The 27150-nt window shown below is 35.4% G+C and overlaps 3 protein-coding genes and 1 long non-coding RNA gene across 8 annotated transcripts in view; 2 read left to right on the top strand and 2 right to left on the bottom strand.

Moving 5' to 3' along the window:
* LOC18097562 (uncharacterized) overlaps positions 1-24676 on the top strand; it is a 56618-nt gene extending 31942 nt beyond the window's left edge. The window contains exon 11 of the mRNA XM_052451998.1: positions 24495-24676. The gene's annotated coding sequence lies outside the window, so the exon portion shown is untranslated. The remainder of the gene's footprint in view (positions 1-24494) is intronic.
* On the bottom strand, positions 100-27150 carry LOC7468331 (kinetochore-associated protein KNL-2 homolog). 5 transcript variants are annotated; one of them, XR_008058957.1, is made up of 9 exons: positions 4904-5066; positions 4725-4810; positions 4494-4638; positions 3284-4396; positions 2667-2730; positions 2282-2340; positions 1403-1457; positions 910-1073; positions 100-341 (listed from the first exon to the last, which is right to left on the bottom strand). XR_008058957.1 is itself a non-coding variant. In XM_002305885.4 (8 exons), exons 1-8 carry the CDS (start codon positions 4940-4942, stop codon positions 1036-1038), a joined length of 1599 nt encoding a protein of 532 aa, XP_002305921.4. In that variant the 5' UTR covers positions 4943-5066; the 3' UTR covers positions 603-1035. The 5 variants fall into 5 exon arrangements, 4 of the variants coding, with proteins under 4 accessions (XP_002305921.4, XP_052307962.1, XP_024455608.2 ...); XM_002305885.4 differs by lacking the exon at positions 100-341 and having other exon boundaries at positions 603-1073; XM_052452002.1 differs by lacking the exons at positions 100-341; positions 4494-4638; positions 4725-4810; positions 4904-5066 and adding an exon at positions 26827-27150 and having other exon boundaries at positions 603-1073.
* Positions 17398-23565, top strand: LOC127905179 (uncharacterized). Its single transcript, XM_052451999.1, has 7 exons — positions 17398-17694; positions 20128-20736; positions 20840-22216; positions 22297-22621; positions 22773-23028; positions 23150-23366; positions 23433-23565. The coding sequence occupies exons 1-7, from the start codon at positions 17578-17580 to the stop codon at positions 23535-23537; spliced, it is 3006 nt and encodes a 1001-aa protein (XP_052307959.1). The 5' UTR covers positions 17398-17577; the 3' UTR covers positions 23538-23565.
* On the bottom strand, positions 23669-25916 carry LOC18097557 (uncharacterized). The gene is made up of 3 exons (XR_002981471.2): positions 25712-25916; positions 24844-24902; positions 23669-24100 (listed from the first exon to the last, which is right to left on the bottom strand). It is a non-coding gene; the product is annotated as an uncharacterized LOC18097557 (long non-coding RNA).

The raw sequence follows: 27150 nt of genomic DNA, 5'->3' as shown, positions 1-27150 counted from the left end.
CATCATCATTTAGAGAAAAAAAATTCAGATTGATTCATGGGTTGACCCGGTGATCTAGTTACCCCGGCCCTAAATCAAATCAGACCTGAACAACTATGATAAAAAATAATTTTACATTTGAATGAAAGATTATTTCAGCTATTCAAATATGATAATGATGTTATATGTAGAAGCTTAACTAATCTTCAAAAATTTAAGCTTTAAGTAGCATGGAAATCAACCAGCAATTGCACCGTACCAAAAGCTGTGCCTTCTGCCATCTGCCTTACTCTTCTAACTAATCTTCATACCTAGTTTGATGGTAGATTATCGATGCTTACTCTGATGCAAAAGCGTGCAATCTGCATTTGCCACCATATTCAGATTTATTTATTTTCAATGTGGTCCATGAACAAAATAATTTCTTGATTTGGTTCCCAACAGATCAAGGATTCCGTAACTGGGTTTCTCCCGAAATTATCAGAAATTTATAAAATATACAGTTTAGATAGAAAAAGCTTTCACGGACATGGGAGGATGACTCAGTTAAGAAATGATTAAAACTTCAGAAACCCAATTGGAGAAACTTTTAGTTTGAGAACCCAATTAAAGAAACGATCCCCTTGATGTTTGAAGCTGAATGAATGAATAAAGATTATAATTGTCTCTCCATTTGGATAGAGGAAGAAAATGAAAGAAATCCTTCAGATGAAAAACAAAAATGATGGGGGGAAATGGAACTATGAATTATATTGGATCATATTTTCAAAAAAAAAAAAAAAACTACTATTGTGAAAGACCAGTTCGAGGATAGGAAAACATGACAAACGGTTGCGCATATGACAAAAATAAGATCCTAGATTGGGTGCTAATGCCAATTCTGAAGAGACCAACTTAATCCCTCACGGGCCTCATCATTACAGCAATTACCTCCTTTAGCCCTTTGTTTCCCATCACCATCTTTCTATAAGCTCTCCATTCCTCCCCTCCCAAACTAATGGCTTTGCTCCATGGTGATTATTGATTGCCCCAAGATAAAGGAAACTGTGGTTTTTTTCACTCTCTTTTGCTCTTCTGAGTCTTAGATTCAACCCCTGAGGACAAAGTATGCCATGCAATGAGCAAGCGAATACATTCAATTAGAAAACCCAATTCTATAACTGAATGGAATAAATAGAAATGAAGATAATCACTTCATGACAATTGACTTGTAAGGACAAGATTTGAATCCAATACTTTAGTAGAAAATTTGAAAGTGCAAAAGCAGTGATTCTTTTAGCTAAAAAAAAAACCTGCTTAACCGACCAAACTTTACTTTCACCATAGTTCAGTTAAAAATCTCCAGGGTTTTTTTTTTTTTTGAATCAAAAGCACCAATTCTTCTATAGTTAAATAAAAGACCATGGTTAAATAAAAGACCAACCTCTAGATGGTTTGACTACACCCAGCTCTTCTTGAACTCCAGTGATATTACGATTCTGAAACAAAAGGAACCTTAATGTATCATCATCCTTGTAAAACCATGGGGGTAGAAGAGGGAGCAGTGACAGAAAGAAAACTTGTTAGAAGTGTGTACTTCCTAAAGATTTGACATTTAATGAGGTCCAATAAACATACATTTAATGAACATTTGGAATCTATGCGGAGAGACAGACATGGGTAATGAAAATATGACAGGAACCATAAAAAAAAATGTTTCTGAATTGAAATGACAAGATATGAGCAATCACCTCCAATCACTCACCCCTTAACATGAAACTTACAATCCTACAACATCAGTTCTTGTAAAGTCAATTACTGTAGACAAATTCACATAGTTCTTCACAGCTTTGTTTCACACATAACTTTTGACCAAGTGAAGCTACTTATAAAAACTCAACAAACTCTGCATGTTTTACCAGATACACAATGCTTCAATACGTGTCAATGTTAATGAATGTATCATAAATGAGAATTGCATGTATCACAAAGCTTCGATACGTGTCAACGTTAATGACTGTATCAAAAACACTCCCCATAGTGTTTTTTGTCATGTCCATAATGCCTTTCCCAAAATATTACTATTTTGAAGAGTCAAGCATTAATATTATCATGTCTGTCCCAAATTTACCCTATATATGTCGTTCTCTAAGAGTTAAATGCAGAAAACAATATCTGCAAATTGGACTTTAATATCCTCAAGAAGACTTCATGGGAGCATATCATATGTGTTCAACTAATGGACGGTGTTTGCCAAGTCTGAACAGGTGCTATCACAATCCAAAAAATGCAAAATAGGGAATATACCAGAGATACCACTAACCTCATCATAAACTGGAATTTGGTTGCGCCAGAAATCTAGGGTAGGTAAAAGTAGTCTCCCTGCAACATGTACAAATTGATTAAATAGTTGGTGAATCATATTACAGAAGATATATTAACAGACCCTCCATAGAGATGATTTCCATCACTGGGTTTCTCAAACATGGGGAAAACCATGATCTCAGAAATGGCCATCTAAAACAGTTCAAGAGTTTGACAAATAGCTTCTGCAAAAACATAAGCAACAAGACATCTCATTTTGATTTCCTGAAATCAGAAAACTGATCTTTATGTCATAAAGACCATAAAAATATCATATTTCTGTAATGTTCCATGTAAAAAAATTCATAGACCAGGAATAAACTACAAAAAAGTAGCAAACAAACCTGATCTGGATCTTTTGAGATTCAAGGATTCTGGAGAATGAATACATGTTGTCATTTCTCTTATCTGATTACAAGAATTTACCAACGTAGACAAATTAAAAACAAGTATTTTGTATAGACTAAAAAGGAGTTAAAAAATAATGATAAAATTTGAGGCAGACATTTTAGTGCAAAGCAAAAGCGCAAATGAAAAACGCAGATCATAAAAAGCTCTATCAACTAATAGCAGGTTCAATTACCAAAAAAAGGTGATATTCAAGTCTAATCTAAATATAGAACTAAGCAAAAAGGTAACCCCACATAAATGACAAAATGTTACCCTTTATTTTGAAATGGTAGACTGGCAGATGCTAAAACTATCAGGATATCTACAATTTTCTTTTGAGAACATTTTTCAAGTGATGAGGGCATGAAAACATCAGAAACTTACAAGGAATTCACTTGAATTCTTGGGGGAACAGCTATCTTTAAGATGGCGATGATAAACATAAAGTCAGGCCAGTTGTAACTGGTTATGATTTATGAATCGGTGGACATTAAAAATAAATGTTGAGGATTTGCACATTTGAAAAGGAAAAAAACTAAATTACCATGAAAAAAAAATCAGAATAGCTTACATCGGCATCAAAAATAACTTTCCTTCTAGCTTGCTTCATGGACAAACCTCCTTTCTCAACAGCAATTGTTTCTTTCTTCTCTTTACTTTTTGAATTTCCTGACAGTGTATTCATCTTTCTTGAAGCTCTCAACATTGCCTCTGCTATATCAAGAGTTGTGCCTGAATTTCTCTTCGGTTTACCTTCAACTGATATCAACCTTTTGGCTTTGTACCTCACTGAATGTCCAGAGACCGATTTCTGTTTCGGTATATCTATCAGATTTATCACAGAGGCAGTGCTTTTCCTATGTCCAGAATCAATGAGATTAGCATCCAATGTCTCTGTTTCTTCCATGGATGGACTAATGATATTTGCTTCCGCACCTGACCGCATGCTGGAAAACACAGAGTTTTCCACGAGACATTTTTCAGATTGATTTAAAATATCAGAATCTCCCCGAGTCGGAGATCTAGAAAGAGACGGCCCTTGTGTAGTATTATTTTCAATGCATCTTAGCATAACCTGAGGGCCTTGAGGCAAAGATGGCATTGAGAAATCACTTCCACTCTTCAGTCCATCCTTGTTTCCCTCATTTTCCCTTTTCTTTTTCTTTAAACTCGAGCTCACTTCTAAGGATACAGCCAGTACCACACCTGAAGTTCTAACAGACCGTGTCTGGTCAAAGTTTGATTTAGTGATATTGCCCACATTATAATCCGTGAGTGCTGAGCATTCCCCCGATGCATCATTCTTGATGCTGATTCTTTCTAAACTACTTGACCTTTTAGCCATCAACTTTCCAAAGGACCTGGTTTTGCTTTTCTTGCTGCCTATCTTTTCAGAAGATAGTGCCACATCCACATGGTGACCAGAAGGTTTTGCTGGTACCACCACACTATCTTTCACCCAACTTACATCATTTACACGACAACTTGATAGTGGTGAAAGATTCTTTGAGTCGTCATTCTTCAAATTATTAACACCATCATCTACTGGCAATGATAAGAAAATAGGCCGGCATTCATTTTGAGACACCGGAGGCTCTGCCGCGCTTTCACAGTTACTATTCAGAAACTTGGTTCCACATTCTTCCCAATCAGGAGGAAAGCCGAAACAGAAATGCCGAAAGACCTGTTGCGACATAAACCTTAACCTAACTTAAAGTACGATGTGATGTCGAAAAACAAATAATATTAATAAACACGGAATAAAATAAGAAAAAAAAAACCTGAGAGGAAAACCCATTTTCAACAGTGAGTGTCCTGTTAATGTAACCTTGGAGAAGAACATTGACGCCATCAGCTGTCTGAAGAGTGAAAACATCGTATCTTTTGGTAATTGCTGCTGAGTGAAACACACGAACAGGTTTTTTCCTGAAATTTTTAATAATTAAAAAATAATAATTATTTACAAAGAAATCAAAGATTATAAGAGAGATAATGTAAAAATAAATAATTACTCAGGAGAAGTTAAGCCGGCAACAGCAATTTTCTTCCCTTGGAACTCCTGCTCGGCTTTGATCAACCACCAGTCATGTAACAACACCTATTTTTTCCAAAAAAAATATTAAAATAGGAGACATTATCAGCATCGTAGTGTAAAAGCGGTGGTTAAAGAAAGCAGTGATTAGTAACAAACTGTTTTCTGGAAAGATGAGGTGGCGGCTTCGGTAGTCATTTTGATACTGGAACATGGGATGAAGGTGAAGGAAATACGAGAGAAGTGAAGTGACCGTTGAGAAAGAAGAAAGAGAATTAGGAGACATTATTAAAATCGAATTGGGGTTTCTTTTGATCACTATCATTAAAAACGCTGTCGTATAAAGGATAGTTAGACACCGTTTGTTTGTTTTTGCGGTAACGCTTCTGAAAAAAATTAAGTCCAAGAATTGATCGTTAGAATAATTAGGAGAAACCAAATTAAGCCATCTCTCCATGTCTCTCACGAAGCTCAGACGCTCTTCTAGTCAAGAAAATATGCATCATGTTTCTGTCAAAAGACACAAACTCTTCAAGAATAAATTAAACTAGCATCCTATTCGCCATCGCCATCGCCATCTTGGGAGCTTCTTTTTCTAGTGGCTCAGTATCTAGACCCTAAATCCCTTGCTACTGCTTCTTGTGTGTCCAAATCATGGTTGGAGTCATTCTCCTCTGAGGATATTTGGCGGCCGATATGCTCTGCTCACTAACCTTCTGTCTACAACCTCAAACACGTAGACCCAGCGGTCTCTTGCCACCGCCTTTACGGTATTGCCTCCACGGCAGCCTCCAAGCTCCAGCTTCAAAAGCCAATAAAACCCCACCTGCCCCTAAATGACCTCCTCTTCGTCATCAATGCAAGGACCGGAGAGTCTTCCACTTTATTCACCCTATCGAAACCATGCGATGAACTCCAGATAGATCCTAATGGGATATTCAAGTTCGCTGTCGACATAGATCTTGAGTCTTCACTGAAAAAAGAAGCGATACGGGAGATAAAAGTCACATGGAACGTTGTGTTGAGAGGTTGGAAAGCTGTATTTAATATGATGGAATCTTGTAGTGGAAAGGCGAGCCTTGTTCCGGAGGCAGAAGACTTGTTTTCCAAGGAGCTTCCATTGCCGGGGTGTTGCTCAAACATGGTCACCGCAAGCAGCCTTGTTGCTGAGATAAAGTTGGGATTTTGCAGTGAGAATTATACTGATGAGGAGGAGGGTATAGAGGATGACGGCAAGTTCAAGAGAGGAAAGTTGAGTTTGGCCATCATGAATACAAAACATTGGAGGTACCTAAGCATGGACGATGCTCTGAGACATTTGCAACACTTTTTGCTGCCTTGCGATGCCTACGTCGTTCTCATCTCTTCTCTGATCACTTCTGGGAAGCTTGCATGGTGGCTCCTCTGATCAAGCTTCTTGCAGTTCTTTTTTTTTTATTCATTTTAGTTTTACAAGACTGGCATTGTGTAGGCTGTGATACAATGATTAATGTTTGTTTTCTTCATTAATAAATTTTACCAGCAGTGATTTGTACTGTTAATATCTTTGATGATTCTGTCTTCCTACCCATGAAATCTTTGTTACTCTCAAAATAATAATAATAATAAAAAATCTGACAGCACAAGAAACAAGCCCTTCTTCCCAAAAAAAAAAAAAAAATACTATTGCTATCGAATTCAGATATAATATAACTCAAAATGAGTCCCTATAACTCCTGCATGTATAGCAAAAGCAACTCCAGCCATGCCAATAACTTCACCAGCAACAGGTTCGGGGTGTTGATTTTTTCTCTTCTTTTTCAAGGTAAAAAAATATTTTTACCTCGTTAATAAAATATAGAATTATTAATCAAGAACTTTAACTTTATTGACTTTGCATAAGTTTTTTAATAGTAAAAATATATATTTGTCTCATAATAAATATATCTCATAATAAAAAATTATTATGATGCTGGATAAGGGTGTTTTGGAGTTTTTAAATTTTAATATACAATACAATTATATTTTTAACCTTAAAAAAGACAAAATATAAGATTACCATTTGGGGGTATTTTAATACTTTCATATGGGTATTTTGTGTAATTGTCGGGGTCATAACGGGAATTTGATATTTTTTTCAAATTTTTTAATGCTTAAAGCTGTTGTAGCGTGCTCGGGACTCCCCAACATGTGGGTGGCGTCTACATCATTCAGGAGGCGTGTGTGACGTCACCCAGTGGACGTAACTGACCTTCTACCGTATCCCTAGCGTCATCGTGTCTTCTTCCATTTGGAGTGGCGTGTGACAGTTTACAGTGATCGAATTATCTTCAGTGGTCATTTGATTCCCCCCCTCTTATTTTTTCTCTTTTAATATGTAATGTACACCATTATCTTCTTTTCAATTTCAGTCTTCAATCTATTAATTTCTTATTTCGTTCCTTTTTTCATTTATAGAAGTTTTTATTCTTTTCAATTTAGTCCTTTAATTGCAATTTCTCATATGTATGGTTTTTCATTTCGGTTCTTATTTTTTAAAATTTCTAATTTGTCCTTGGCACTTTTGTTGAAGTTTTTTTCTTTCAATTTCATCCTTTAATCAAATTTTTTGTTGTTTTATTTTTTTAAAATTTGACCCTCATTCTTTAGATTTTTTTAAAGCTATTTTTTAATTCAATAAAACCCTCCAATTGAAAATTTTTATCCCTCTAATTATTATTGTTTTCTCACACTCATTTTTTTTTATCCTTTTATGTTATTAATTTTTTTCTTGGTTTCATCTTTCGACATTTAATTTGTTGGGAATTCGGCTTTGTATGATCTTATTGTTCTACATTAGTTAATTTATAATATTGGTCTTGTGATTATCTTCAAGTTTTTTTCTATGAGTTTATCTCGGTCTCATGATCTAAGTCACAATATTTGCATGACTTTTTTTAATATAAGTTTTTTTTAGTTGTTTTGTTTCTATTTCTATTTTTAATGTATTATTTTAATTCATCTATAATTGTTTTATACAAATGAAGTTTTTTTAAAAATAAAAAGTATTCATTTTTAAATTATATTGCTAATGTATTCGGCCTTGCATAAAATTTTTTTTGGCATTGGTTTATTCAGTGAGTTTCATTTGTGTTTATCTTTTAAATCATGAGTTTTTTTAGGATATAGATTTATCTTTTATTTATTTTAAAAAATATATTTAATAAACATAATCATATGCACATCTCATTTTATGTTATGAAATATGTTGATCTTGCTTGCATAGACTTTTCAATTTATAGTTTGAAATTTCTCATGTAAAAAAAACATTGTGAAGCAACTTGCATACCATATTAGTTTTTATACCAGATTTAGTTTTTATTATTTTGATTACTATTTATTTTCTTTTTAATTTTTTGATGGTTAAGAATTTTGTTCAAGGTTTTTTTTTTATCTTCTATATGGTCATTTCAGTCTCATAATCAAAGTTGTTGGTTTTGAAAATTAACCCGATTTAATTTTTATTTTTATTTTATTATTTGATATTAAGTTATTGATCTTGAGCTTTCTATTTTTCTTCTTCTTCTGGGTTATCCCGGATCATAGATTAATCAAGTTAACTTGGGGTTCACTTAGGTTATCATCATTTGAATATTTTTTTTATGTTAAAAAAAAATTAATTCACTCCACAGCATAACACAGACAAAAAAATCTAGTGTGGATCTCGTCCATTCTCAACTAAATCTTCCTTTTTGACAATTGAATGTACCCTTATAAGCACATATATTTAGTAATTTCATAAGTCTTTCTTGGGTATTACGATCACCAAAGACAAGTAAAAAAATATTAATCAGACATTAATTAGTTATTTTTCTTGAATGGATTGGGATGGGATGATAAATTTATGTTTTCACCTTTTTGCCAATAAATCAAGATTTTTGTGAGGAATAGCATGATATATGAAATTATAATGACCAATACATATGATTCGATTAATGTCCGAATAATCAAGAATTCTACTTTCGATTTTACTAGAAAGATATGAACTAAAGAATTTATGTTTAATTTTATTATTATTATTATTATTTATTGAAGGGTTATAAATTCAATATAAACCTAAAAGGATAAAATTAGAAAAAAGAAAAAAAAATCATTGTTATATATAACAATTCAATGAACAATGAAGAAGTTAAATCATACTCCAATATGTGTATAAAAATTAGCACAATAGCTGCAAGAACGTTACCAGATAACCAGCCAGAAACAGGCAGCTAAGAAAATCAAGGCTCGAGGATCTAAACAAGACAGAAACATCCAGCTTCAAGCAAATGACCGCAAGGAGCTCACTGTTGTAGAAGATCTGAGCCAACAAGACACTGAGAATATACAAACAAAGAATTTAACACTAATGGCAAGTTCAAAGAAATCTTAATATCTTACTGGATGAATCAGTTAACTATTAATCAGAATGCAATATCATACCAGCTCGCTCTTCTTGCTCTGGTAAAGCTGGTTTTCCATTGAATCTACAGCTCCAAAACACAAGCATCGCATACTTATTGAACAACACACGGGGAGAAAAATGACACAACGTGTACCGAAAGAAGAACCTATTAAGATGTTTCTTAAATGTTTACATAGTCAACATCAATCTCGGGGACATGAGCAATCTTGGGCCAATCTTCTCCTGTTTTCTTTTGGCACCTTTCGCCCAGACTTGGACACATCCTGATCACAAGCTTTTGAAGTTTCTTCAGATTGCCGGTGCACTCTGGCAAGTCTATGATGTTTGGACAGTCTCCCATTGCAAATGTTTGCAAGGAGCCTGCATATCCTTGAAGAAACTGTTTTGGTAATGCTCGCGTTGCTGGTAACGTTATAAAACATAGAGTCTGAAGGTTAAGTGGCTTAAATCCCTCCTCTTGCTCTTTCTCTATTGTCATCAGATCAAGCTTTTCACATACCATAATACTCAAATACTCAAGTGCAGTTAGGTATTTCATACTTCGTGGCAAAGAAATCAAGTTTTTACACCCTCCAATGCACAATTTCCGAAGACTTTTAAGACCTTGCATATCTTCACACAAACATTCAAGATTTTCACAGTTAGCAATCAATAAAATTTGAAGACTCCCCAAGCACCCAACTCCACCCTCTGGCAACCGTTTCTGCTTGGTGATTAGAAATAACAATCTAAGGCTGATCAAGTACCTCACATCTGTTGGCAGCTCTTCGAATCCATCACCTAGAATCAGAGCCTGCAAATTTTGTAACTTGAAAATAGATTTTGGGAATCTTTTCAGCTTTGTATTCTCAACCAAATTCAGATATCTCAACTCTTTCAGGGAGCCAATCTTATCGATCCGGCAGAAATTCACAGACATCCATTAGTTCCAGCGACCGCAAATGCTTAAATCCTGACAAACATTTCTCGAAGTCTGTTCTGCAACTAGGTTCCTCTAGACTGGTTACAAAAACAAGCGTTCTCACACGCTCTATCTCATTTGGGAACTTAGGAAGAGCTTGGAAAAAAGAGTTAGAATCAACAACTGATAAATGTCTGGCAGTTTTGAAAACTTGGTGGTTATTTGAGCGTAGGATTGAACTTTCATTTTGAGCCAATGATGATGCAAGATCATGCACTAAAGCATGCATTTTAAAGCTAAGTACAAAAAAGCAAATCGTTAACATCTTGGAAGAAACATTTTGAGATCAACTCACGCACATAGTGAATCCCAACATCTTCCAAGTTTTCACTTGGATATTGTGATGATTGATGAATGAGTCCTTGTGCCATCCAAAACTGCACCAATACGGCATCCGTGAAGTCATAATCTTTTGGAAAGATCGAGCAATAAAGAAAGCATCTTTTCAAGTGATTTGAGAGTTGTTGATAGCTTATTTTTAAAGCAGGTAAGATACCATCTTCCCTCTCTTCCCAGGTCTCACTATCTCTTACCAATTTCCACTCCCTTTCATCAGTTATACCATAAAGTTGAGATCCCAAGTTGATTACTGCCAGAGGAATTTGCTTGCATTTTCCCACTATTTCTTTCCCAGTTTCTACCAAATTTGGATGTTGCTGTTAGAAATATTTAGTTCTGGAAACTAAAGTTTAAGTATAGGAGAAACAGATTCAAAATGGCAGAGTTGAGTAGAAAGATCAATGTTTCATTAATTTCGAATGTCTATATAGACTTACATAGAACTTGTAATGGTTTGAAACTCTAACAAACTTGAGAGATTATTGGAATTGAAATAACAAACTTAGCAGAAAGTTCCTGTTGCAAATCCTGAAGAAGAAAAACGATTACATAAAATTCAAATAACATAACTGCACTTAACTCTATCTTTCTCGAGGCAGAATCTCATAATTCTAACACTCCTCCTTGAGACTTGCCTTGGACAAACCAAGTTTCATCCTTAGAAATTCCAGCCTTGATCTAGGAAGAGCTTTAGTCATTATATCAGCAAGTTGAACATCTGTTGGACAATAGTGTAGCTTTATAAGCAGATTCTTCTCAGCTTCTCTTATAGAATGAAATTTCACATTGATATGCTTGGTTCTGCCATGTTGAACCGGATTTAGAGCAATAGCAATAGCAGATTTGTTGTCACAATAAAGCTCAGTTGGTGAGCTTTGATCTTGACCCAAATCAGCAAGCAACTTGTTCAATCAAATTGCTTGATTTGCAGCAGCTGCCATGGAGATATACTCTGCTTCTGCAGTTGATTGTGCCACCACCTCTTGCTTCTTTGCATTCCAATAGATTGCACCTGAACCAATGTTAAAAACATACCCAGAGGTGCTTTTCATGTCATCAACACTCCCTGCCCAGTCACTGTCTGCATAACCAATTAGTTTTACTCCTCCTGTCTTCAAGTACCAGATGCCAAGATCAGTTGTTCCTCTAATGTACTTCAACACCCTTTTAGCAATTCCCATGTGAATATTGCTAGGTGAGCTCATGAACCTTGACAGCAAACCAGCTAGAAACATCAAGTCAGGTCTAGTTGTTGTCAAGTATAGTAAACTGCCCACTAAACTTCTAAATCCAGAGGGATCTTCAAGTTTCTCACCATTATTCTTTGAAATCTTCTCATTTTGTGCCAAAGGAGTTGCTACTTCTTTGCATGACTCAAGTTTGAACTTCTTGAGTATATCAACAACATATTTCCTTTGTGAAACAAAAATACCCGAACTACATTGATGTATTTCCATTCCAAGAAAGTAGTTCATAATGCCAAGATCAGACATTTCAAAAACATCTTGCATTTCTGTTTTGAACTCTTCCAGCAACTTTGCATTGCTTCCAGTAACTAGCATGTCGTCTACATAAAGTGATATCACCAGCTGCAGACCATCTTCATCTTGTTTCAAATACAAAGTAGCTTCATTTTCACTTCTCTTGAATCCCAGTTAAATCAAATGAGTGTCAATTCTGTTGTACCAGGCCCTTGGTGCTTGCTTCAAGCCATAAAAAGCCTTGTGTAGCTTGTATACTTTGTGTTCATTACCAGCAACTATAAAGCCTTCTGGTTGTTGAACATAAATTTCTTCAAGAAGTATTCCATTTAGAAAGGCAGACTTAACATCTAAATGATATACACTCCATCCTTTTTGTCCCACAAGAGCAAGAAGGAGTCTTATAGTGTCATGCCTAGCTACTGGTGTAAAAGTATCTCCATAATCCACTCCAGCAACTTGAGCAAAGCCTTTAACAACCAATCTAGCCTTGTGTTTAAAGATTGAACCATCTAGATTGAATTTGGTTCTGAAGACCCACTTCACTCCAATTTCTTTTTTATCTTCAGGAAGTTCAGTCAATCTCCAAGTCCTATTTCTTTCAATGGAATCAATTTCTGATTTCATTGCTTCAATCCAAGCTGGAACTCCTGCAGCTTCAATATAGTTTGTAGGCTCAGCATGTACAAGATTACATCTTTCATACACATCAGACAATGGCCTAACCTTAAGTACTGTTGTATCTGAAGTTGCTTCAATGTCTTGTTGAACTTCAAAACCAATACTTCTTACTGCTGGTTCAAGTGCAGCTGTGATATTCTGATCAACTCCTTTTAAGTCCCAATTCCAGTAGGAATTCTCATCAAAATGCACATCTCTGCTGACCTGAATTTTAGCTGCATTCAGATTGAAAATTCTGTAACCTTTTGATTCTGTCACATATCCCACCAGAATTCCTTTCTCTGCTCTTTCATCCAGTTTCCCTCTTTTGGCAGATGGTACAAGAAAGTAGCACAATGATCCAAACATTTTGAGATGTTTGGCAGTAGGCCGGACACCAAACCATGCTTCCAATGGTGTTTTGCTTTGAACAGACTTGGTTGGAAGTCTATTAAGCAAATATACTAGAGTATTTACTGCTTCAACCCAAAGAAACCTTGGCAACTTCTTTTCAAACAAGATACATCTGGACATCTCCATCACAGTTCTGTTCTTCCTTTCAGAAACTCCATTCTGCTGTAGAGAGTATGGAATTGTCAGCTGGTGTACAATCCCAGCTTCTAAACAAAAGGCATTGAACTCCTTCGAAATATACTCTCCTCCATTATCAGTTCTCAACACCTTGATCTTCTGTCCACTTTGAGTTTCAGCCATGCTCTTGAAGTTTTTGAACATTAATAATGCTTGTGACTTGGTTTTCAGAAAATAAACCCAAGTCATTCTACTGAAGTCATCAATGAACAATATAAAGTACATATTATTGCTCAAGGAAGCTGTGCTCATTGGTCCACATATGTCTGAGTGGACTAACTCCAGCTTGTGAGTTGCTCTTTTAGATATACCTTTGGGAAATGGTTGTCGGTGTTGCTTTCCCAGTTCAAAGCTTCCACATGTATGAGCAGTAACATGAATTTCAGACATGTTTTCTACCATTCCAGTATCATACAACAACTTTAATGAATTGAGATTGTAATGACCAAATCTTTTGTGCCAAAGAATGTTTTCATCAATCTTAGCACTAAACACATGTCCTTTAACAGCATCAAGCTTCAAATAGAAGCTATTACCATCCATTTTGATTTTTGCTATCTCTGAATTATGTGTATCAGTGATAAAGCAAAATTTCTCTTTAAAAGAGACTTCATAACCATTCCTGAGCATCTGTGCAACACTAAGAAGATTTTGATCTAGTTCTGGAATGTAAAGAACATTTGTGATGGTTTTAATACCTTTATTTGTGCTGACTGCAACAGTGCCTTTCCCCTTAGCCTGCACAATATCTCCATTTCCCAACTTGATCTTCGGTTGAACTGATCTGTCAATAGAAGAAAAGATTGACAAAAACTTAGACATGTGACTTGTGCAGCCACTGTCTATAAGCCATGTATTTAGTTCAGAAGTATTGCTAGCTTGTGATGCCATAAACAAATGCTCTTCATCATCTTTGCCTTCTTCAGAAACATTTTTTTGTTGTTGTATTTGTTGTTGTGATTGTTTCTTCTTGATTCTACAAAATTTCTCACTATAACCCAGATTATTACAGAACATACACTGGAGAGAAGGTTTACCCTTAAACCAGCAATCTTTCTCAGTATGATTAGTTCTTCTGCAATAAGGGCATGGTAAGAAAATCTGTCTTCTTGAAAGTGTACTTGTTTTCCTTTTAGAAAACTTGACAAGTTTGTTTCTTGGCAGGTTACCAGCACTCATTCCCTTGTTGTTTGCTTGGAAAGCCCCTTTAACAGTCTCATCATCTCTCATGTGAACCCTTTGCTCCTGAACATGAAGTTTGCTAATTAACTCTACAATAGTAAGATTTTGCAAATCACAAGATTCTTCTATTGTAGAGATCTTGGCTTCAAACTTTTGCGGGACTGACATCATAAGTTTTTCTACTACCTTATGATCTTCAAATGTATTTCCAAGAAGTCTCATTTGATTTACAACATCCATTAATCTGCCAGAGTAATCTTTGACAGATTCATTGTCTTTCATCTTCATCAACTCAAATTCCCTTTTAAATGCAAGAAGTTTTACTGCTTTGACTCTATTGTTGCCTTCAAATGCAATTTGGAGCTTATCCCATACCTGTTTTGGTGTTTCCAGATTCATTATCTTCGTGAAAATATGATCTGCAAGTCCAGAATGTAGGCAGGTAATGGCTTTATCCTTCTTGAGTTTTTCTTCTTCATGTGCTTTCATTTGAGCAATTGTAGGATTTGCATTCAATGGTGGTGGATCAGAATCAGTCACCACAACATTCCATAAGCCTTGAGATCTTAGATAAAATCTCATTTTGACAGCCCAAATATGATAGAGTTCACCACTAAACATTGGAATTGCATATGCAATATTGCTTGAAGAAGACATTGATAAAAAAACAGAAGGAAAATAACTCACTAGTATTTATGCTCACCCTCTTTATGTTTAGCACTCAGAATACTTGCCTCACCCTCTCTGTTTTTATCACTTAAAAGAAAGAAAATGCTTGCCTCACAGCCCGTAGGATTTATATGCTTTGATACCACTGTTAGAAATATTTAGTTCTGGAAACTAAAGTTTAAGTATAGGAGAAACATATTCAAAATGGCAGAGTTGAGTAGAAAGATCAATGTTTCATTAATTTCGAATGTCTATATATAGACTTACATAGAGCTTGTAATGGATTGAAACTCTCAACAAATTTGAGAGATTATTGGAATTGAAATAACAAACTTAGCAGAAAGTTCCTGCTGCAAATCCTGAAGAAGAAAAACGATTACATAAAATTCAAATAACATAACTGCACTAAACTCTATCTTTCTCAAGGCAGAATCTCATAATTCTAACAGTTGCTCCTTCTGCCTTTCCTTAAATGCAGACTTGTAAAACAAAGACAGACAATCCTTTTGATCAAGAAGACTTAACTCGTGCGCGCCAGCAGAACCCATAATCTGTGCAACACGTTTACTTCTGGTGGTTACTATGATCTTACTTCCAAGTGCACCTTTTGATAATATAGGCTTCAGCAAGAGCCACTTCTGGGAGTCTTCGTTCCAAACATCATCTAAAATAAGCAAGTATTTCCTACCATTTAAAATCGCTTCTAGTTTTGCTTTTAGTTCAATCTCTTCCAAGTCGTTACATCTTTCCCCAGTTGCAGATTTGATCATCTTTTGCATCACTTGTTTGAGAGCAAATCCATCTGAAACAAAGGTATTTCGCAATGTCGGTTACAAATTCTTCCATTTAATACAAATAATTTATGTATGTTGATATTGACTATATAATGATTACAAATGACTTTCTTGAATGTCTATATATATATATATATATATATATATATTGATTTATTTTCCGAGTTTTCATTAGTTTCTTGAATTTGTATTCAAATTCTGTTGATTAAATTTGTATATATGTTATTGGTTATAACAGTCTATATACCTAGTTGGTGAAAGGCATCAATATGCGGCGACTTATCCTCCACAGTTATTAGAGCCGTAAACTTCGTTTGTTATCGAAACCTTATGGTTAATTTCATCTATTATCTGATCTTATAACTCAGTCTGATATCTGACATGTATACCACTACAACATTACTATTATGCTTAATATGTGTGTGTATATCTATATTATATCACAATTTATGGCCTATAACTTGAAAATATTTATAATGCATATTAAATGTTATTCTATTACTGAGTTAATTGAACTCACCTCTCCATTCTAATATTATTTTTAGATTCTTAGTTTCTATTAGCAGGTTGACATTTAGTTGAGAGTTTCTGCTATTTCATTTGTTGGTATACCATACTTGTTTTCGCGAGGTTTTTTTTCTTATTCTTTTTTATTCGATTATTAGACGCTTTAGTATTACGTTGTTTTTATTTAAATTTTTATTTTTATTTCAAATATTGAATTTTATTTAATATAATAAGTATTATGAAGTTTTGTTTTGTTTTTATTTAATGATGAGAAATTTTGAAGTTTTATATATATGTTTTATAAAATGTATGTTCGGAGATGTAGCGTATGTGACACATATACTGTTGGGCTGAGAAGAACAATGTGCAGAAGATACCCTCAGTATAAAAAGAAAACATATAGTACTAATTCCTGGGAAGGAGAAGATATTGTTGAAAGGGTAAAAATAAGTTGTTTTTGCACAAATTTATGGAGAAGGAGAATATGGAACAAGAGAAAGTAGAGAAGGCGAAGGAGGTAGAGAGTCTAAAAGGGAGGACACGTCATTAACGATCAACAGTGGCTTTGTCACGAACAAGGGTGTTTTAGGAAAGACGTTTCTGCTAACTTTATCTTATTCGTATCCATGTTAGAGGGATGAAAGTGGTCGACGACGGCGACAAGAAGATGATCTGAACTCGAGGAAAGAGTAAGGGGCAGAAATGTAAAGCATCATCGTATTGCATGTACGAATGCATTTGAGTCCTTTCCTCTACTCAATAATCAACATTTGTGATATCGGTAATGTCACAGTAAAGGAGAATACGTAGGAATATGGAGTACTTATCTGCTTTATAACCAGGAAACGTCCTTTGGCCTCCTCGTATGAAAGCTTCCTCTCTTGATTCCTCTCCTTTTTCATATGCTATCCCTAACTTTAATTGATGTTTAGTTTTGCTTTAAAACGCTTGAAAAAAAAGCAATGCTTGCTCTATATCTATAGGGGTAAAACAATGAAGAAGAAAACAAGAGACTGTAGTTTCCACAGGGACTAAGACTCTCGATACATTGCTCGCTTTAATTTACTTTTGATTGACTTGTAGTCAGTGTGTTCTTTCCATCTCAGTCTTCAGGAACCTGCCCCATTTTTTCATTGTTTCTTTGTAAGTTCAAGAGTTTTTATTTTGTTTCCTTACTATCGGCTTCGTCAACTGATTTTACGGACGCTTACTAGAGAGGTGAAACGATGGAGAAGACTGTGGAGAAAACTGAAGAAGAATTAGTAGCTGGTAGAAGCTTGGTAGATTTGGTGTTCTCTTGGTCTATCGGGGATGTACTGAACAAAGATCTTTACAGAAACCAGGTTTGCATGCATGCCATTGTGCTCATGTTTATGTGTACGATGCACTTCAGATTTTTAATTTTTTATATGGTCTGTTTTTCTGGTTGTTTAGTGGGGAGGAAAGCCTGCTTAAGCTTTATTTTTCCTGATTAAATTTGGCAACTTGATTAAAGTGAGATCATTTAGAGACTTCTCCTTTTATGACCTTATGATTTTGCTGCAAGAAGGTTATCTAACTTGGGATCAATAAGCTAAGCATCTGTTGGTTAGTAAGGCATAACATATTGTTTCTTATGTTCATTTATAGCAGTGATTATGTCACGACCCGAATCCCGGGTCCATGACCGGCAACGCAGGAACGGTGTCAAAAGGACACATCACCTACGCTAAACCTCAAAACAGACATATCAAAAGAATAATTCATTAAAAAAATACGCAGCATTTCATAATCTTCAGAAATATTATATTATTTAAAACTGATGAAACCAAAAAATAGTTCAAAACTCCTCATCGGTAATTAAAACAAAAACAATAAGCCATAATACTCATTACATTGTCAAAATCCAAACTTAATTAAAACAAGGTAATAGTGGAGCGTCTAAGATATCGAATCAAAACTAAAAGGAAAGTCTCGCAAAATAAGCAAGGCATACCGACTAAAACTGAAGAAGCAGGAACACTCAACAAAGTTCACCTGCTAATAGAAACTACGAACCTGAAATCATATTAAGAATGAGGGGTGAGTTCAACCAACTCACTGAGGGAATAACATTTAATATACATTTTAGATATTAATAGTTTGCAAGTCGATTTATCTTGATATACATATACATATTATCATAAAGTTGTGGAATACATGTCAGAGATTAGATGACACCCGAAGGTGACCAGATGACACCAGAAGATGACCACTATGGGATGATCAGGCTGACGCCTCTCTCACCAGTTAGGTATACAAAATACTATGTGCATATAGGCTAACTACTTTCTGCTATCATAGAGTTACTGACAAGTTCTATATCAAGTCATAATAGATATTCACAGAATCATCAAAGAAACGTATATCAAATCAAATAGAATTTAGTTCGACAGATTGCGAGTGCAAATTTAAGAATAAATGAGTACTCAGAAAACAAAGCAATATATATAAATATTCAAGAAATTAACTGGTTGTACTCATCGTATAATCAACATACATATTTATATATATTATATGCATATTAAAGATTATCCCACTCACCCTGAAAATATAGAACTAAAAGGAATATCAAATGAAAGACCTGAAAAACCTATTGAGAATCGTTAGGAGAACCTACAATAAATATACGAAATATACTCAAAAGCAACTCAAATCAACACAAATAAAAGATTCCAATGCATAAAAGAAAATCAGGTTTAGTCTCCTAGGTTTAGGGACTAAAACGACAATTATCCAAAACAGGGATCAAAACATAATTTTACCAAAACTGGACCAAACTGTAAATACATAACCATACTAAAATTTCACCCATAAACCATCCTCAATTCTGTCTAGAACGAACCAAGGACCGAATTGTAATTTTTATAAAGTTTAGGGACTAAAATGTAAATTCCCAAAATTGAGGAACCAAACTGAAAATATTCCAAATCAATTATCAAACTGAGATTCATCATCATTAATCTCATAATAACACTGTCTAGAATCTCAAAATACATTTAGGGGTCAAATTGTAATTTTTCCAAAGTTTAGGGACTAAACTGAAATTTTCATAAATCAAGAACCAAAATAAAATTTGGTCATCTTCAACCTCAAGACCATTCTGTCTAGATTTTCCAGCAATGTTAAAATAAATTTCTTAACCCATAAAAATTAATTTAAACAAATCAACTCACAAATTCTTATTTTTAACAACATACTAATTAATCACGTACCTAACATTAAACCCTTAATAATCATAAATCAATCTTAACAACATAAACTTCTAATCCTTCTAAACCCTAATCTCTCTCTCTCTCTCTCTCTCTCTCTCTCTCTCTCTCTCTTTTAATCCTTCCATAAACAAATCATAATTAAAAGTAACATGAGAGAGAATCACTTACTTGCTACTTTCACTTTTCTTAAACCCAAAACTCAAGATCAAAAACTGAAATCTTTAGTATGATAAGGAGAGGGTCACAGTGGCCACAAGATTTAGAAGAGAGAACAGTAATTCTTTTGCAACTTTTACTTATATACCTAGGTTAACTTAGGTTGAGTTTCAGCACACTTAGGCTTGGATTTAGACCAAAAGTTTGGATATTACAATTACTTCTTATATCTTTTATAATTTTGAGAAATAACTTGAGAATAGTTGACAATTATTTACTATTGCAAGAATGCTCGATTATTTCTTGTTCCTGTGAATATGCTCTTTTTTTTCCCTCTCCCTTTTCTTGCATTTGATGTCTATGGCACTAATTATTGTTCATCAACAGGTGAAGAAGATACCAGAGACGTTCATGTCAACAACACATTACATGAAGTCATTCATTCCCGCACTAATCGAGGAAACTCGTGCAGACTTATGCTCAAACATGACAATGGTCTCCCAAGCACCTACAAGAGAAATCTTTTTACTGCGAATAGCTAAAGAGAATAAGCGTCCGAAAGACTTGTTTTATAAGATCTGGTTTGAAAAAATGAGAAACAATGTGAATGGGGAAGGAATATACGAGCCTGGGGTTGGAGATCTCCTTGCTTTGACAGATGTAAGACCTAAAGACATTGGTGATTTGAACAGGCCTGGGTTTAACTATCTTCTTGCATATGTTCATGGACTATCTTTAGCGAAAGATGATAACGATAAATATGACATTTTGTCAATTCTCACATCCAAACCCATTCAATTTGAATTAGAAGACCGGGAGATTAAAAAGGAGTCTGTCATTGCTGGAAAAGGAAGGCGAAAGAACATGATAGCTAATGTCTTTGTTGTTTACCTAGTGAACATGATGACAAATATTCGTATATGGAGATCATTGAACTCAGATCTGGAAGGAGGGAACATGAAAATTATCCAGAATGTGCTTCATACTAGCTCAGCTGTAAGAAGAGTGGTTCATTTAATTTTTCCTGATATGTGGAAATTTTAGCTATATTCTAACCATTCACTTGCCTAGCTGACGGATGTTGTGTCTGCTCCTGCAGGATGGCCAACATTGCTCTCACTGCTTATCTGAAGTGAATAGAAATGCTACACTTTCTGGTATGGAAGAAACCATAATCAGCTCTTCCAATTTAAATTTCTCACAGCAAGATGCAATTGTAAGCTGCATTGGTCTGAGTGAATGCCGACATCAAAGTACTGTGAAACTAATTTGGGGCCCTCCGGGGACGGGAAAAACAAAGATGGTTGGTTTATTATTGTTTTCTCTACTTAAGTTGAAGTGCAGGACCCTTACATGTGCTCCAACCAATATTGCTGTGTTGGAAGTAACATCGAGACTCCTAAGGCTAGTTACAGACTCTCTTGAATATAAAACTTATGGACTTGGAGATATAGTTCTCTTTGGGAACGGAAAGCGAATGAAGATCTCCGAGAAAGATGATCTTGAAGATATATTTCTTGACCATCGTGTCGAAGTACTTGAATATTGCTTTAACCCGTCGACTGGGTGGAAGCACACTGTAGACTCATTGATAAATTTGCTTGCAGATCCTGAGCATCAGTACCGCCGGTACTTGGAAAATAAGGAGAGAAAAAATGAGGAGGGAGAGAGAGAGGATCAGTATGATGAAATGCTTGAATTTGAAGAGATAAACAACAACAATGAGAGAGATGAAGTGGTCAATGATCAAAACAGAAAGGGCAGGAACAGCAGGAAAATCTTGAAGAAAGTTCTTCTTCAGACCTTGAAAGATAACAAGAAAAAGGAAAAACAAAAACAAAAACAAAAACAAAAGGTTTTTTCTCATCAAGAGAATCCTACAAAATGTGAGGAAAAGGAAGATATTCTCTCTTTCGAGGAATTCTTAAAGGATAGTTTCGAATTCCTTAGTGCGAAGTTGGATTTTTTAATTTCAGGTTTATTTACGCACTTGCCAACATCTATCATTTCATTAGAAGTGGTGAAGAACATGATCAGAGCTGTTGATTCACTCAGATGCCTCAAACCCTTGTTGTGTAGTGTTAGTGTTGGAGATGAAGGTTTAAAACAAGTCCTCGGCGATTTTGATAATGGAGGAAGCAGCGCTGGTCAATTTTCCCGGTTGTCCTTTATGAGAAACGATTGTATTCAGACACTGAATTCACTTCCTCGAGTATTTGACATTCCCAATATTTTTGAAGTTGAAAGTAAAGCAGCCAGAAACTTTTGCTTGGGAAATGCGTGTCTGGTTTTCTGTACTGCTTCAAGCTCTGCCAAGTTGCACACAGAACGAGCAAAACCGATAAAATTGTTGGTTATTGATGAAGCTGCCCAGCTTAAAGAATGTGAATCGACTATTCCATTGCAACTTTCTGGTCTTCGCCATGCCATTCTTATAGGTGACGAGCGCCAACTTCCTGCCATGGTTCAAAGCAAGGTGATAAAGTTATTCTTTCTCGCGACCCATTTACTAGGTTATTCATAAGTTCTAATGTTTCTGTCACACACCTTCATCAGATTTCCGAGGAAGCTAAATTCGGGAGGAGTTTGTTTGAGAGATTGGTAATACTGGAACACGAGAAACACCTTCTGAATACGCAGTATAGGATGCACCCATCTATAAGCTTATTCCCAAATAAAGAGTTCTATGATATGCTAATTCAGGATGCTTCAAATGTCAAAGAAAGAAACTATCAGAAACAATTCCTTCAAGGCAATATGTATGGCCCTTACTCATTTATTAATGTAGCCAATGGGAAAGAGCAATCCAACGACGGCCGCAGCAAGAAAAATTTGGTCGAGGTTGCTGTAGTTTCAGCAATAGTTGCAGGCCTTTTTAAAGGTATGCATTTGAGTCATATCAGAAGCTATTAGATTTTTTGTTATTTAAGAAATGCTGTTAGGGAAATCAAATATATGACATTGCTATTGGTTTTACTTTTGATTGGCATGCAAGTTTGAAAGCTAAAGCTTTCCTTTTCTTTCTCTTGCAGAATTTAAAAGGGCAAGAAAGAGGATGAGCATAGGAGTCATATCACCATACAATGCTCAAGTGTATGCAATTCAACAAAAAATTGGAAATACTTACAGTACATTTAGTGACTTTGCTGTAAATGTTCGGTCTGTCGATGGATTTCAAGGCAGCGAGGAGGATGTTATCATTATCTCTACAGTCAGATGCAATGCAAGTGGATCAGTGGGTTTTCTTTCCAATCGCCAAAGGGCAAATGTTGCGCTGACCCGTGCACGGTATTTTTTTCCAAACACTTTAAGTTAGACAATAGTTCGAGCAAGTATAGGCAGGTTCATGTGTAAGTACATGTGTATTGGTGATTTTGAATAAAATTTTGCGATGCTATGTGTAATTAAGGTACTGCCTCTGGATACTGGGAAATGGAGCAACTCTTGTCAACAGTGGCTCTATTTGGAAGAAATTGGTTACTGACGCGAAGGAACGAGGGTGTTTCTACAATGCTGATGAGGATAAAAGCTTGTCCAAGGCAATAATGGATGCCTTGTTAGAGTTGGACCAACTTGATGATTTGTTGAATGTCAATTTTCTATTGTTCAGAAATGCAAGATGGAAGGTATGTATGCTGATTTTTCTTGCTGCACAATTTTCTTAATTCACATCAACCTTTTTTCCATTGCAGTTTTGCTTCAGTGACAACTTCCGGAAATCTATTATGAAAGTGGGAAATGAGGCTCGTCAGGAAGTGATTTCTTTGTTGGCAAAGCTTTCAAGTGGCTGGCGTTAATCTCCTGAAGAGAGAAACATCATTGTCCTACACGGAACTTCTTCTGAACTGTTAGAAAATTACAGAGTCAATGGCCAGCTCAGTCTCATTTGGACAGTGGATATAATGAAGGAAAACAAAAACGACACTCAAATTCTTAAGGTTTGGGATGTTTTATCATTACGTGATTCACTGGAACTAGCAAGGAGCCTCTATGCTGTCGTTGGAAATTATACAGAGAATAAGATGAACCGCTGCAGACACAAATGCACTGAAGGGTATGCATCTTTCTATTTTCCTTCTTCAGATATTATAGAGTGGGATTTGTACAGCAGCAGTAGCTTGAGTTGGCTTCAGCATTAGGAAGCCATTGTTAAACACGCGTGTTCTTTTTCCTGTTTTGAGGAATAAGGGCAGGTCTCAAACCTGTGACCTCTCTCCTCCCTCCTTCTGTGCATTGAAATGGATGTTTATGGATACTTTGTCATTTATAAATTGGCAGGGATTTGGTTGTTCCAATGAGATGGTCAATGAGTTCCGGTGCTGGTCTCGAGAGTAGTAATCCTGAAACCGATCCTGCACAACTGCTGTCACAACCATTAGCTTCACTTGTTATCAGGGATGAATCAGAAGCACCAGCAACGACTAGTAGGTATGCAATACTAAAACTCTGAATAATTTGTTTCACAATAGAAAGGTCAAATTTTATGTTGTCTTAGCTTCGACCTACCACTCTATCAGTAGTATTCTTCGAATCACCAATTCTTGTATGATATTCATGAGTATCAGACAGCCCTGGAGGTCTAAGAAAGATGGATTTAGCAGTGGAACAAGGGGATCAAAACCTAGGTGGTGAAGGCCAAGTCATAATTAATGTGGTAAGAACATCTTTAGTACTCTTGTTAAAATATTTTTAGAATAATCTCTCCTGCTCTAATGTGTGAAAACAAAAATTAAGATGGCAATTTGACTCCTCAGGTTGCTCTACAAGCTCTTGAATGGAAGTTGCAGCTGTCTGACTGAAGAATGAAGTGCTCCCTACTTGTTGCATAGCTATATATTTGTTTAACTATGTCAACCTATGCTAAGTCTAATTATGTTGCAAAAGGGTTGTAAAAGTTAATGAAGATATTTTTCCTTTCTAGTTTCAGGCATTAATTCAATGTCAATGTTTTTATTTTAGATGAGCTAAAGAGGAGAAATATGAAGTGGGAATCAAAGATGAGATAACGGAGAAGTTGTCTCACTAACTGTTCGCCAAGTCTGAACAGGTGCTATCACAATCCAAAAAATGCAAAAATGGGAATATACCAGAGATACCACTAACCTCATCATAAACTGGAATTTGGTTGCGCCAGAAATCTAGGGTAGGTAAAAGTAGTCTCCCTGCAACATGTACAAATTGATTAAATAGTTGGTGAATCATATTACAGAAGATATATTAACAGACCCTCCATAGAGATGATTTCCATCACTGGGTTTCTCAAACATGGGGAAAACCATGATCTCAGAAATGGCCATCTAAAACAGTTGAAGAGTTTGACAAATAACTTCTGCAAAACATAAGCAACAAGACATCTCATTTTGATTTCCTGAAATCAGAAAACTGATCTTTATGTCATAAAGGCCATAAAAATATCATACAAGAATTTACCAAGGTCGACAAATTAAAAACAAGTATTTTGTATAGACTAAAAAAGTATTAAAAAATAATGATAAAATTTCAGGCAGACATTTTAAGTGCAAAGCATAAGAGCAAATGAAAAACGCAGATCATAAAAAGCTCTATCAACTAATAGCTAGTAATAGCAGGTTCAATTACCAAAAAAGGTAATATTCAAGTCTAATCTAAATATAGAACTAAGCAAAAAAGTAACCCCACATAAATGACAAAATGTTACCCTTTATTTTGAAATGGTAGACTGGCAGATGCTAAAACTATCAAGATATCTACAATTTTCTTTTAAGAACATTTTTCAACTGATGATGGAATGAAAACATCAGAAACTAAGGAATTCACTTGAATTCTTGGGGGAACAGCTATCTTTAAGATGGCGATGATAAAACATAAAGTCAGGCCAGTTGTAACTGGTTATGATTTATGAATCGGTGGACATTAAAAATAAATGTTGAGGATTTGCACATATGAAAAGGAAAAAAACTAAATTACCATGAAAAAAATCAGAATAGCTTACATCGGCATCAAAAATAACTTTCCTTCTAGCTTGCTTCATGGACAAACCTCCTTTCTCAACAGCTATTGTTTCTTTCTTCTCTTTACTTTTTGAATTTCCTGACAGTGTATTTATCTTTCTTGAAGCTCTCAACATTGCCTCTGCTATATCAAGAGTTGTGCCTGAATTTCTCTTCGGTTTACCTTCAACTTATATCAACCTTTTGGCTTTGTACCTCACTGAATGTCCAGAGACCGATTTCTGTATCGGTAAATTTATCAGATTTGTCACGGAGGCAGTGCTTTTCCTATGTCCAGAATCAATGAGATTAGCATCCAATGTCTCTGTTTCTTCCATGGATGGACTAATGATATTTGCTTCCGCACCTGACCGCATGCTGGAAAACACAGAGTTTTCCACGAGAAATTTTTCAGATTGATTTAAAATATCAGAATCTCCCCGAGTCGGAGACCTAGAAAGAGACGGCCCTTGTGTAGTATTATTTTCAATGCATCTTAGCATAACCTGAGGGCCTTGAGGCAAAGATGGCATTGAGAAATCACTTCCACTCTTCAGTCCATCCTTGTTTCCCTCATTTTCCCTTTTCTTTTTCTTTAAACTCGAGCTCACTTCTAAGGATACAGCCAGTACCACACCTGAAGTTCTAATAGACCGTGTCTGGTCAAAGTTTGATTTAGTGATATTGCCCACATTATAATCCGTGAGTGCTGAGCATTCCCCCGATGCATCATTCTTGATGCTGATTCTTTCTAAACTACTTGACCTTTTAGCCATCAACTTTCCAAAGGACCTGGTTTTGCTTTTCTTGCTGCCTATCTTTTCAGAAGATAGTGCCACATCCACATGGTGACCAGAAGGTTTTACTGGTACCACCACACTATCTTTCACCCAATTTACATCATTTACACGACAACTTGATAGTGGTGAAAGATTCTTTGAGTCCTCATTCTTCAAATTATTAACACCATCATCTACTGGCAATAATAAGAAAATAGGCCGGCATTCATTTTGAGACACCGGAGGCTCTGCCGCGCTTTAACACAGTTACTATTCAGAAGCTTGGTTCCACATTCTTCCCAATCAGGAGGAAAGCCGAAACAGAAATGCCGAAAGACCTGTTGCAACATAAACTTTAACCTAACTTAAAGTACGATATGATGTCGAAAAACAAATAATATTAATAAACACGAAATAAAATAAGAAAAAAAAAAAAAACCTGAGAGGAAAACCCATTTTCAATAGTGAGTGTCTTGTTAACGTAACCTTGGAGAAGAACATTGACGCCATCAGCTGTCTGAAGAGTGAAAACATCGTATCTTTCGGGAATTGCTGCTGAGTGAAACACACGAACAGGTTTTTTCCTGAAATTTTTAATAATTAAAAAATAATAATTATTAACAAAGAAATCAAAGATTAAAATACGAGAGAAGTGAAGTGAC

The sequence above is a fragment of the Populus trichocarpa genome, chromosome 4 (assembly GCF_000002775.5).
Source record: "Populus trichocarpa isolate Nisqually-1 chromosome 4, P.trichocarpa_v4.1, whole genome shotgun sequence".
NCBI classification, from domain to species: domain Eukaryota; kingdom Viridiplantae; phylum Streptophyta; class Magnoliopsida; order Malpighiales; family Salicaceae; genus Populus; species Populus trichocarpa.
The sequence above is the reverse complement of the archived record's forward strand: the minus strand, read 5'-3'. Positions and strand labels throughout refer to the sequence as shown.

Coding starts and splice junctions, on each gene's coding strand:
- LOC127905179 (XM_052451999.1), top strand. CDS start 17,578: ATGGAGAAGACTGTGGAGAAAACTGAAGAAGAATTAGTAGCTGGTAGA. Junction 17,695..20,127: donor AAGATCTTTACAGAAACCAG/GTTTGCATGCAT, acceptor GTTCATCAACAG/GTGAAGAAGATACCAGAGAC. Junction 23,367..23,432: donor TCAGAAATGCAAGATGGAAG/GTATGTATGCTG, acceptor TTTCCATTGCAG/TTTTGCTTCAGTGACAACTT.
- LOC7468331 (XM_002305885.4), bottom strand. CDS start 4,942: ATGACTACCGAAGCCGCCACCTCATCTTTCCAGAAAACA. Junction 4,639..4,724: donor GCCGGCTTAACTTCTCCTGA/GTAATTATTTAT, acceptor TAAAAATTTCAG/GAAAAAACCTGTTCGTGTGT. Junction 4,397..4,493: donor AAAATGGGTTTTCCTCTCAG/GTTTTTTTTTTC, acceptor ATGTCGCAACAG/GTCTTTCGGCATTTCTGTTT.